At 37.6% G+C, this 13,853-nt stretch overlaps 1 protein-coding gene across 1 annotated transcript in view; it reads right to left on the bottom strand.

The window, feature by feature from the left end:
* The window catches only part of LOC122793068, a 970,692-nt gene that overhangs the window by 308,972 nt on the left and 647,867 nt on the right, over positions 1-13,853 (bottom strand). The window contains exons 18-20 of the mRNA XM_044060776.1: positions 9,199-9,313; positions 8,830-9,045; positions 812-967 (exon numbers count right to left, since the gene is read on the bottom strand). Of these exons, the coding sequence (XP_043916711.1) occupies positions 812-967; positions 8,830-9,045; positions 9,199-9,313 (487 nt within the window). The remainder of the gene's footprint in view (positions 1-811; positions 968-8,829; positions 9,046-9,198; positions 9,314-13,853) is intronic.

The raw sequence follows: 13,853 nt of genomic DNA, 5'->3' as shown, positions 1-13,853 counted from the left end.
GCTTAATGACCACAGAAATATTCTGAAGAGTTAATTAAGTGTGTCTTCATATAATTATATTAGTCATAAATGCATCTGGTAGTGGCATTTACTGCATCATATTTGCACTTTATTTCCTGAAAGCTCACCAGTTTTCATCTTTGAAGGCAATAACTCCAGAATGTTTGAATATGCAAAATGATTTCTATTCCTTGTAATACATTTCAAAACAGAAGTTTGAAAACAGAGCACATGAACTACATAATTGTAAGTTCTAAGTGCTAATGTACTAGAAGTTCATGTCATCTTTTTATGTCGATATAGCAAGCTCCTTTCCCTAGTAAAGAGTGAAATAGTTCCTGAATGGAAGAAGTGCTCATGACATCAGAAACTGTAGGGACTGTCAAAAGTTGCAGGCTATGACTTCCATTAAAGTAAAGATAATCTGTAAACTGTGGACTGGAAGCTGCGAATCAGCATGCTTAGAATATTTGCTCAGTAAATCCTGGAATATTTTGAACAGAGGAGGGAACTTTTCATGAATTTTGGAACTGTAGATACGTACTGTAGCAGACATCACAACAGAAAAAGGTTAATCCTATCTATGTGCTTGTGTACACATACATTTGCATATGTACATTAGTGCCATCACACAGTATGGCTCAAGAGATTTTGCTTGCAATCATTCTGACACTTTAAAGTGATCCTAATAATGGGTTTTGTGATAGTAACTCAAAGAATAGAGCAAACTTCCTGGTATTCCAGTATTAATTTCAAATTATTTTACTATTTAAAACTATTAGCTTTTGCTGTTTTTATAGCAGGGGCTTACCTCCAGAATTTCTTGTTCACAGATTAAGTCCTGTAGACCCTGGAGCTCTTGTCCACTTTCAACCACAGCAAACTTCTTCTCTGCCTGTAAGATGCTATGACTAAGGCCTTCAGCAATATGATCCAGTTCTTCGATTTTTTCTGCAGTTTTAAAACACTGTTGAAAGACCAACAGAGCATTTTAACAAATGTAATACAATTATTGCATACACTGAACTTAAACATGACAAGACGTCTTATTATCATTCTTTGTAACAGTGAAAGGTCCTGAATCTACCTTCATTTTTTATTCACTTGTTAAATGAAATCATCCAATGTATAGCCTTTCTCAACCATAATTTGGACAACAAGTTTAAGGATAAATGCAATAAATGTATATAGAGTTTAAAATGGCCAGTTCAACAAGTTTGTTTTTTGGGAGGTGGTGGGCATTGGAGTATCTAGAGAATACCCATATGGACATGGATAAAACATCCAAACTCCACAAAGAATGCAACTATAAATTGGGATTGAATTCCAGAATCTGAAAATGTAAGACAGAAGTCTTAATCACTGATTGACTATGCCACCCATGTTAACAATACCCAGGTGACATCACAGATGCTAAATTCCAGAAGGAAAGGCGGTGTGAACAACATATTATGCTGGCAAGCATAATTATTTTTATAAAACATGACAAAGTTCTCAATATGGTCTTATAAAAACAGATACCTGATATAGTAGCAATGACTTAACCTTTAATATTATAAATATATTGTCATAAGATTTTTAAGAGCATGCAAAGTTCATAATTGCAATGTAAATGGTCAAATGTAAAAACTGAAAACTAGGATTAGAGATCTAAAGACAAAGGAAGACAATTTTAAACTCTGACCTGTACCAGAGTCTGAGAAGCATATTCTGTAGCCTATCTAATTTTGAAAGGGCATCTTCACTTTAGGGCATTACTCTGCCATTTTATACTTCTCTTACCCATCAGTCATTGAAGATATTGTTGAGTTTTGCTGTCTTCAAATAAGTCATCTGATACAATTTGACAAAGTGATTGTCTTTAAAAATATTATTGGAAAACATAAACAGCTCAGAAACGCTTCAAGGAATGTTATTATATTGTGTTTATGACAGGCTACATAGACATAATGTCTGTCTGTCTGCCTGTATGTCCATCTGTCTGTCTCTAATCTTTTTGTACTTGAAGACCTATATCCAGAATGCAATGTTTCAGGAAATAGAGAGATTCCAGTAATAAATACTAAAAATGCTTCCACTACAACTGACTTCCAATTCTACAAGAAAAAACTCACCAAATATGAATGGTTGGCATATCAACCTACTGAAACATTCTCAGAGTTCAGAAAGAACCCCACTGCCAGCGATAAAAGCTGTGGCCAACAGTGACTGAATCACTTCTTCTTGCATCACAGAAATGGAGACATGTTAGCTGTAATAAAGATAATTTACATTTCACTGAATCACCCATAAGTAACCTGAGTGCTATTCAGCACTTTCCTGTGGTAGGCATTCCTGGCCCATGCATCACACTGCCACAGGTACCTTGGCTCTTTCACTTTCTCACAGACATGCACACGTTCAAAATGTACACACCCCAACATACATCTTACCTGTTCCTTAGTGTAAAGAATATTTATAATGTTTCTTATTTTTGACCATGGCCTCATAAATCATGGATCCTTACAGTTTGTCAATAATGCCAGACATTAGAGTTTTATTCTTATATTGATCATAAAGTGTGCCACGATGCTAGACTTTTTGCTGTATTAACTTTTCAGTGAGTCCAAGTAATAGTGTCATTTAATGTTCCTCCTCGCTTTGGAACAAAGCCTATCTCCACATGGATACACCCCCATCTCTCTCTGACCAATCCCTGATTTTACAAAACACACCTGCTGTTGCCTCTTACATGGTGCCTGTCCTTCATAATTTATGGAAAACTGCAATCAGTAGATAATGTCAGACATTAGAGATTTAAACATATTATTATATAACTAGATATGATTTTGCCCTTCTTTTGACTTGTGAAAATAAACCTCTATTTTTATATAAATCCTGCCTGCATTATCTTCTTGGACTCCTACTTGTTGAGAATATGGGTAAGGGCAGTTGGTCAGAGGCATGACAATTTTCAAATACTGTTTCCAGGGGCTCATGCTGCTGAAAGTGTGCAGTGAGACAAAAAATTCATTGTTTGCTGAAAGTATGCAGTGATGCACAGAACCTCAACCCAGAAATAATCTAACATACAGCAGGCAAGACACACAAATGCAAACAGACCTTGGTGGCTCTTTTTCCAAAGAGTGGGGTGAAGTTATTATCCCCTTCAGCTCTTTTTGTATACATTTGAAAAGGCCACTAAGCAAACTTGAAACCTTTTATAAACTTCCTTACTTTTGTAATAAGTAGTTTTTATAGGTAGCACAAGAAAAAATATATAACATTTCAAAGCACTGAAGTGCAAGAAACACAAAGGCAAACAGATCTTAGTGTCTTGGTGGATCTTTCCTAAGAGAGAGGGTTAGGTGTGATAATTATCATCTTCAGATATTTTTTTGTGAGATGGGAATGGCCATTAAGCAAACATGAGGTATGAGGTTCCTGAGATCATTGTGGGATCTAAACCAATTTTCCAGCACATTGTTTTAGTCACTTGTTTGTACCAAGCAATAGGCACATGGAGGCTGAGGGAATGAAATGCTGTACTATAGAAAAATGCTCATTAACAGCTCATAGCCTCAATCCTTTGCACTGACAAGACTTAGAGAAAATGTGACTCCACCCCTCCTTACATACTGCTGTGACTTGGAGTCAAACCAAGGGTGCTGTGGCCACAACACAAGGTACTCAGTGTGACATAACTACAACAAGCTGTGCTGAGACACTGCTTACTAAATATGCTATGTATCTTATCAGAAATAATGTTTTGTATTGTGGTTGCTGTGATCAGGAATTTAACTTTCCTTCACCCACAGTGACCTTAAAGTAAGTAATACATAAGATGTATCTGTACTTTTGTTCACTGGGCATATTGTGCTGCCAGATTTTCAGTTGACACAGCAGAGCAACACCTAGTTCATTTGAAAAACAGTTGCAAAATGTCTGATGATAACTTCACAACAAATACATGAGTTGCAAAAAATTATCATAGACCTCTGTATAGACAATGTGAACCGAGGACAAATAAGTAGGTGTACTCAAATGCAAAGGGTACTTTGGTAGAGAAATGTGGTGTGATTTAACAATGAAAGATGACACCTGTGGAGTTGTACAAGATGAGGCAGTATTAGTAAAGAAAAGATACATGATATTGTGTCTCTGAGTTGAGATTTTCCATCTGCTCTGTGTAGTTCACATGCTTTCTGTTGGCACTGTAGGTGAAACAGTTTTATTTGCTTAATTATTTTTGTTTGTTAACCTGGGTAAAACATTGATCCAAATAAACAATTTTCAAGGTTCAGTTTTGGAGAGTACTATAGATAGAGATAAAGCTGACACCTTCAAATGCCTGCATACATAGTGAGAAATGGTGAATAATATTTACAGGGTAATTGAAATCAGGTAGATTTGGGTTTATAAAGATATTCATTACAGCACTGCAGTATTCAGCACAATTATTGGGGAACATGGAGAGAAATCTGTAACTGTCTATGACATGCTAGTTGATTTTGTTTGTAGTGACTTACATTTCTGGACGTCCAACATTGGGATTACATGGAATCTGCCTTGAAGTATGGCATGTCTCTCAGAATCCCCCACAACTGCCTATAGATCTAAAAGTATAACAGGTGCCAAACCTAGGACTAGAGGTACACTTTTATTACACTGAAACCATACCTCTGTTACTATACATACAGGTATGTGTTTGAGTTGAAGGAAATCCTGAAGTTCAGACATCTTTTTTGTTAGGACTCCTGGTATTAAATATGGCCACCTTAATTTATTCCATGCTGGAATTTCTTAAGTGGGAATGACAAAGAAGTGAGCTCTGCCTAAAAGTGCACTAGTACGGAAGGAATAGGCCATGCTTAACAAAGCAGATCTGTTGGCTATATCATTCCATGTATGTACTGATCACCCTAAAGCTTTGGGTGGTTGAGCTCTGGAATCATTTCATTCCAAGATATGGCATGTAAGATTGTAAACTCAGATTTTTATTCTACATTCTGTGGTCTAGTATACAAACGATTAGCAGTTCAAGTATTGTACGCAAAATTACTTATTATTTTTGCTCATAATATTTTACAGGGATTATTTGGGTATTTCAAAACCGTGTGTGTTTACAAATACTCCCTCTGCTTATCACCCCCCCATCATCAGCGCTCCCATAACATGCACATGCAGCTTTTGCATACATTTCCTTGTGATAACAGTGCATCTATTAATGCATTTGTGTACATTTGACTCATGCTCAAGGACCACTATCATCAGAAACTGAAGATATATTTTACCTTATCATCATATTCTCCACAGTATCAGTATCCCTGCTGAGGTATGAATAGTTACAATTTTTATTTTTTTTTCTACCTCAAAATGACCTGATGTGGCTGAGAAACTGATGAGATTGCTTTCCTTTTTTGGGGATAAGCTTTCCTCCTCACATAGTGAACTTGACACCCTGACAGATGACATTTTAAGCATCTGATTTCTTCATGCTGTTTTATGGGTTCATAGGTGTTTACTAGGCTAATGCCCACAAGGGCCCTCTTAAGCCTAGCCATGCATCCCAAATCTCTAAAAAGTTCTGTTACCCTTGATAGATGTACGCAGGGCTAGGGAGATGAAACATTTACAAGCAGAGGGCTGAAAGATGAACAATTTACAGGCTGCCTGTGTCCATTAGAGACACTGTTGCAAATCAGAGATGAATTTCCTATTTCCCATACAATTCTCCAAGTTACACTTTAATTGGGTTAGGGAAGAACTCTGCTTCACATGGTTGGGGAGCCTGTTCCAGAGACGGGGAAGTCTCTGGGATACATACCTGTCTCTCAAGCAGGTCCTGTTTGTATCACAGGCAAGGTTTAAGTCTTTAGAACAGGTAATTATGGTGCTGTTTGTTTACTGAATATACAACACGTCCATCAAAGTGGGGTCTGACAATGCCTTGTATACTAGGCATAGATCTTCCCTCAGCAGCCTATAGGAGGCAGAATACAGGGAAAGGGCCTTGAGGCGGTCTGTATAGGACATGCTACTTATGTTCTGTATTCTTTTAGTGAGAATCCTTTGTGGACATTCTGATTGTTGGATATGCCTGGTTCAGTACATACCAAAGGGGGCATTGTACTCAATGATAGGTCTGATGAATGCCGAAAACGGTGGAACAATGACTTCCTGGGACCTAGATGCCATACCTTTGTTTATAAGTTGAGCAACATAGAATGATTTCCTCACTACTGCAGACATGTAATGGTCAAAGGCTTAATTTCTGTCTCTGTGTGTCCCCAAGTCCCTGACTACTGGGTCAACTCTTTGTTTTGTTTATTTTCTTAGAATAACATTACTTAGTGTTACTGCTTACTTTCACAAAGTGTTGTAAAATGGTCCTAGTGGTTACCTTTGTTTTTATATTTGCATATCTAAACATTCTATAATGAGATTGCTATTTTTATCTATAAACAGTTTTTAAAGTTAAATCAATTTTTAAATCTTAAGAATTAATTGCAAGGACCTTTCTCCATTCATTCACATTGCAGTTCAGTGGTGTTAAGCTTCCTAATAATGCAATTTTAGATGCTCTCTCAACTGCAACATAGTAAAGTTAAATCCATAGAGGCTCTATGATTACTGCCTCAGAGGAAAGAAAGCACACAGAGCTACAAATATTTTACTAGATTCAAGTTTCCTTGGCCACAATTTTAAATATGATGGTTGATATGATGCAAGAGCCAGGAAAACAAATTTGTGAAGAAGCAACTGGGAGATTTTGTGTAAACTTAGTGCTGCATGTTGTAAGGAAGCTGAATGACAAACATGTCACAAAAATGGGAGCAAGAATTAAGCCACACTTTATACATGATTAAATAATTCACATTATGTGAGGAAATAATTTACACTGCAATTAAGAAAATTAGATTTTAGGATTAATTTGTCCTTTAAATACTGAACTGCCCTAACTGATAAACTGACTACAAACAGTTCCCCTTATGTAAACACCCCCTTTCGTCAATCATATAGTTAAACTTCCATTGGTATATGCAGATATTAGCAAATACCCTATCCCACCAGAGGCTACCACTCACATCTTGCACACAGGCTTGAACTGAGTTTTTATGAGAGTGCTCTGAAGGACAACAAAGACGTAGACAACCTTCAGACACTGGATCCAACCCAGTATAGCTTTGTCAAGGGAAGGTCATGCCTACTATCATGTGACTCTCAAGGTTAAATACTTTTAAAGCAGCAGTCTTGTTTAACTTAAAATCACCCTGCTTAGGCACACTCTCAACAAGTTCTTTAAGGCTTTATGTATTATAAACCAACTGCTTTGAAAGTAATTAACCTTGAGAGTCACATGATGCAGGAAAGGGAATATTTAAAATGAATGTAGTAATGAGAGTTTATTTATGTATCTGAGGAAGTCCTGTACGCAACAGGATGAAAGTGCTTATTTTAAAGTTTTTATTAATTGAATAAATTAATTTTGTGTGGAGTGTCCAGACAGCTGCCTTGGCGTTTTTTGTGGATTTATATTTAAGTGAAAGTGAGTTCATTGTAGTACCCTTTCTTTGTTCAGAGTGTGCTGCCTCTGAACTTATATAACTAAATCCACCCTTCTTATGTACATTTGAAAGTTATCCATACAACATGATTTTAGTTATTTACTATTTTCATAGCAAGCTTTCCAAAAGACATATTTTTTTCGTATTACTTTTAAAATGTAGAATAGTATTGACATGAACAAGATAAGCCCAAATAGTTTTACTATAAATCATATTGTGTTATAATACCACTGTTTGTAAATTTTGTGTACTACATAGTTATCCCAGATTAAATTTACTTATTCCTGGGAATGGCCATGAAGGTTATGACATTCAGATAAGTCATAACATACACACACACCAGAATGAATGCACTTTGAACAAGATGGATGGCAAGTTGATGCATTTGGAGACAAAACATGAAATCTGAAATACAGTCACTTTAGACTTTATACATGGGGATATAATTTGTTTTATTTTAGTGACAGCAATTAATGCATGGGTGGCTCAGTGGTGCAGCGGTTAGTGTTGTTTCCTTTCAGCAAGAGGTTCTCTGGTTCAGTTCTTGGCTGGGGTACCTTCTGTGCGGATTCTGCATGTCCTGCCTGTGTTCTTGTGGGTTTCCTCCTACATTCCAAAGACATGCTTCTCCCTGGGCCTCTGCTGAAAATGGGCTCTTTCCCAGTGGGAATTTCCCAATAAACAAATGTTAAGTAATTTGTGGACTTCCTCAGCAATTACATGAGAATACAAATGTATAGGTGCACGTACTGTGTCTGAGCAAGGAAACACTCTGGTAAATCATATTTTCTGCTTCCATCCACAATGGGATAGGAATACCACTGAAATGAAACACAGAGTTACCATTATGCCTGCCTAAATACACACATCATCAGTTTAATTGCTGCATAGCAAATATTACTGTGATAATGGTAGCCATTATTCATTGTGTCAATTTGCACTGCTTTTTTATTTCCTGTTTGACTGTGTCTAGACCAAGGCTCAGGGTCAGCATACTCCAGTGTAATCTCAGAATGCTTTTTCCCAGTTCCCCCACAAAGGTGTATGAACAGAGTCCCACACTACCAAAAGTAATTTTATGACAAAATATTGACAGTTCTTTGCCAAAAATTAATGTTGTACTAATCAGTGTAGCAATGAAGTCAATATATTAGCTATTTTACACAACCCCCCCCCCCAGAAAAGCTGTTGCAGTAGACAGTATAACTTAAAACTGCTGAGTTGATGATTATTTCTCCTGGTTTTGTTATATTACCAGTTGTTGAGTTTACTTACTACTTACCAAGTAGGATAGCTCTTCTGTTTCTTTTATTGTAGCTAAAACCTGTTCCCTCTCCTTGACTGCTTCATTCAGCATTTCCACAGCTTCCCGAAGCTCCTCTAAGGGCTTTGTTATTTTGTCTGGGTCAAACTGGCCTGAATCAATAACCTCATGTGGGTCTGGTTTGGACACATATGGAATGAATGGGCTGTAGAAAGAAGTCTTACTCTGGAAAGGCTGGAATTTTCAGAGGAAGAAGAAATGAAAAGGCAATCAGGATGAATTGCAAATAAAATCACAAGGAAATACGTGTGCTATTACTAAATTCAGAATTCACAGTGTAGCTGCCACTGTTGATACTTTAGCATAGAATGATTTAACTTGTATTACCTTTTGTTCAGACTGCTTGTCCTCCAACTGAACATTTTGGAGGAACTCAGAAAGAATTAATGAATCCTTTAGATCTGACAACCGTCGTTCAAGTACATTCCTCAGAGAATTATACCTAAACAAGGCAAACAGATGAGAGCATTTCATTAAAAAAAGCATTGCTCTGAAGATGTTATAGTTCTCTAAAATCTTTCATTTAAGACAGCTTGAAATTAAAGGAGGTATCTCAAGGTGTAAAAGGACACAAATGAAACATTTATTTTTCAATTCGTTTCTTTTGTCAAACAAATCTTTCACATTTTCTTGTAAGAATATGATGTATCCAGCTAAAATATACCTGTATAAAATGCATGATCTGTGGCAGGCTAGTTGGTATCCAAGGTAAGTTTCAAAACTAAAATGTCTTTGCTAAATATATAGCAATAGTTTTATCAACAGAAGGCATTAGAAAGTGCAATGCTTTTACCTGAGACATGTATGAGAAAAAAAAGAAAAGTATTGTATGATAGTTTGATGCAGAAAAACTGAAAATAAAAAAAGCATTTATCATGATTTTTTTCAGAAAAATGGAGCCAACATGCATTTATTAGTTTTGCTTTTCTGTTTTTCCTTGCTTCAGCATTTGCGGAAGAAGATAAGCATACTACCTCTTGGTATGAACCTCTGGTGAATTTCTGGACAGTGGTGATTTATGTCTGTTAAGGGCATTAACGCTTATGCTGTTATGCAGAAACATGCCTATGTCTGCATAAATGAGTTCTGCTATGATACATTATTTCAATGTTCTGGACATAAGGTTGGTAAGGCTGATGGGGCTATTATTATCTGGGCCTGTGGAGAGGCCACCCTTGTGTAAGGGAGTCACAGTATATGTTCTCCAGGCATCAGGAACAAACCCTGTAGGCGGGATGAAGCTGAACAGTTTAAGTCGAGACTCAGATAGTGCATACAAGGTGTGGATGAGAATGCAGGCCGGTATATTGTCTGCGTCCATGGAAATATTATTTTTAGCCCCTGACAGGGATTGTAAGATTTGTTCTAAGGTGATTACAGGGGAAACTATGTTCTCAGGAAGAGTGGGAGCAACAATGTGTGTTGGAAGGGTAAAATTAGTATTAAATCTTTCTGCTAAAAAATTAGCTATATTCTTAGGGTCAGAATGGTGATATCATTATAGATGAGTTCAATGCCCTGTTAGACATTATTCCTTAATTATTTTCACATAACTGAAGAAAGATTTGTAATTTCCTTTGGTTGCTGTAGCAACCTTAAATTCGTACTCTGCATTACATTTTTCTAATAGTATTTTTAGGTTCCTTGCGGGCATGTTTCAGTGTAATTTTGAGGTAGGGAGATGGGATGTTTTACAACATTTCCTTCTTTTCCTTCTTTTGTAGTTGGGTTTCTTAATGTGGGCTTTCCAAGACACTGGTGTATTCATGAATTTACAGTTATATGGGTGGCCACGATGGTGCAGCGGTTAGCATTGCCGCCGCACAGCAAGAGGTTCTCTTGTTCAATCCTCGGCTTGGATGCCTTCTGTGTGGAGTCTGCATGTCCTCCCTGTGGTTGCGGGGGTTTCCTCCGGGTGCTCTGGTTTCCTCCCAAAGACATGCTGTAGATGGATTGGACACTCTAAATTGGCCCTAGGCATATGTATGTGCCTTCTGTGGAAGGCTGGGTGCTGGGCTGGCAACTCAACACTGTAAAACTCAACTGCCAATCATGAGCAGACAGGTGATCCGCTGTGGCGACCTCTAACCGGGAAAAGCCAGAAGAAGAAGATTCAGGACAGATTGGTTCTGGCTTTTCTATGCAACTGTTCAGGTGCTAAAAAAAGTCAAGGGTGAATGCAGCAGCCCTCTCAGTTGGGTCTATTTGCAAGGGACTGCTGGGAATTCTGCACAGGCATTCTACAAGCTGAAGTACGTTTACTTTGGGAATGTTCCTAAAGATGGTCTGATTTGGTGGACAGGTGCGGGTGAATCCACTAGAACTGACAGTGACAATAACTGATTTGTGGTCATACTTAACCAGTGATGAAGAGATGCAGCATGGGGCGCAGACAGGGGGCTAGGCTGGTAAGGACCAGGTCAAGGATATTAGAGCCTCTAATGAGTAGTTTTACAATTGAAGCTAGTGCATTGGTATTATTGAAGTCCAGAAAATGCAGAGTGTAACTCTTTTGATAGATGCAGGTGTGTCAATCAATGTTTGGGTAATTGAAGTGCCCTAATAAGAAGGTATTTGATTTGATAGTTAATGCCTCAGTGGTGTTGAGATAATTTCTGTGATCTTTGGCCATCATTGATGAAGATTTGTAGCTACCAATGAAGTAATAGTTGAATTTAAGGGTGATCTGGATCTCAACAAGCTCCAGTTTAGGGTTGTGGATAATTTGATATGAAATATTAGTGTTTACAACAAATACAGATACTCCTACCACAGTTTCTTCATGGTCTGAAGACATGACAGGTGCTAAAGCCTGGTAGAGTGGAAGTGTTGTCATTGCACTGGGAAGATTTTGCATGTGGCATTTATTGACATATTTAGTTTGGTCAATCCAGAATTTTTCCAACATATCCTGGATTCCAATGCTTTGGCAGCTGTAGGTAGACATCAGTATAAGAAGTTAGGTCCAAGTCATGAAATGATTGGATGTTTTATTGATGGTGGTTGTCATGGAGAAGGAACCTTCCCAAACATTGCCATTATTGAGTTAAGGTTTTATTGCCTGGGAAGCATAATATTTTTGAGAAGGTCTAGCATGCTTATGGTATTATCAAAAGTTTAAAAAACTCTGATTAGCCCACAAGCACCTCAGATGGTAAATGCCATTATGAAAAATTGTAAGGGGTTATAATCGACAAGACTAAGTCATTGTCTCATACTGGTGAAGAACAAGTAGGTCTCAAGTTTAAGATCTGATAGGTTGTTAATGTTGCAGTTGTATGTGACCCTCTTGTGGATTTTCACACATTTGTTCACTGTGGTGTTGGGTATCCAGCTGTTAAACACTGGTTTAAAGATCACAGAAGAGGCAGTGGCATAATACTTCAATGGACAAACATTGTGAACTGTCAGCTAATTTAGCTGAAAGAGACAAGGCCTCCTTTCAAGGCTCCAATAGAGGTAGCTGCTTCTCAGGCTTCAGCCAGAGTTTTTAGGAGTCATTCTCCTATCAAACTAGACATATTTGCTAACTTATTAAAGGACTATCTATACCATTAAGTTACTTTGGAGTCATGGCAAGGCTTTATGTCAGGATTTTCTATAAAATAGTATGCCTTTACCAGTACTTTTAATTATAAGACATTATAAGACATTACGGTTGATATAGAAAAGAAACAATACTATAGGATTTGTTGTACAAAAAGATTGTTAATGGGGCAATTGCATGCTCCTTCCAGTTTCTCCCTTATAAAATGATGACAGTCTCCCCTTTGGGTTTAGTGCAAAAAGGATGGTGAGTTCTGTCTAATCCACTATCTCTCTTTCTCATATGGGTCTTCAGTGAATGATGGCATAATCAAGTAGGTTTATAATTTGCAATATGCCTCTTTGGATCACACCATATGTACCATGAATCATTTTAAGGATCGATGGTTATCCAAATTGAATGAGAAGGCAGCTTTTTATCTCCTCCCCATTTGCTGCCAGGACTGGCACCTTTTGGCCATGCACTTTGAGAATAATGTTACTTCAGTATAGCCATACCCAAGAGCTATTCAGTGATGTATGACATCTTTGAGAAATTTAGTGCAGACTTATAGTGCTGTAGGGAACAGAGGTCCTCCTTTCAGTGAGTGGTGCATTATCAAGACAACTTTTTGATTGTGGGAGAGGAGAAGACCAGTCCCAGAGAAGGACTTTTATCATTTCTGAAGTTGTGTTACAAATTGGTGTGTCCCTAGCCTGGGACAAAACAGAAGGCATGTTTAAGACCATTACATTTTGGGGGGTTGAGGTGGACATGGTTTCCTGCTTTCTTCAGATTACCAGAGGAAAACTTGGAAAACCTGAATTCTCACATTACCTCTTGTTTTTCAGCAAAAAAGGTTAAAGTTGGCCAGGTCATAGAGCTGTGTGGTCTTCTGAATTTTGCCTGGAGTGTGGTGATTCCACGAAGAGCATTTACTAGACCATTAGTCAAATTATTGCAAGGTAGGCCATAGAAATACCTCAGTATTTGGGTTACTAGAAGGATAAAATAAGACATGCAGTCACAGTTCATCATTTTATTGGAGTTTCATGGTAGAACTTTCTGGCAGGAGGCATGGGTGGCATGTGATGAAATTCAGTTATTCAAAGATACAGCAGGTAGTTTGGGCATGGAGCCCTATTTAAAGGGCAGTTCTGTACCCTACCTTTCCTCTTGTTCTACTGATTGAAAACAAGACATCATTTTTGGTGACTAATGTCCATTGTGATTGAAGTAACCATGTGGAAGAAAGATTTGCACAATAAAAAAGTGATTTTTGTTTTGCTCCAAAAACAAGGCTGTAAGTTTTGACAAAATGTCATCTGAGTCTGTGTGGATTCAATCAGCTTTAAGGCTTTTCCTACATCCAGTTTATGTATTAGTTTCTTTCCATACAGCCTAGTTTATGTATTAACTTATCTCCCTCTGCTGAGCACATCTCAGGTAGTCATAA

Source organism: Protopterus annectens, chromosome 1.part0, assembly GCF_019279795.1.
Source record: "Protopterus annectens isolate FY-2018-M chromosome 1.part0, PAN1.0, whole genome shotgun sequence".
Classification (NCBI taxonomy): Eukaryota; Metazoa; Chordata; order Ceratodontiformes; family Protopteridae; genus Protopterus; species Protopterus annectens.
This window is presented reverse-complemented; position numbering and strand designations above follow the sequence as displayed.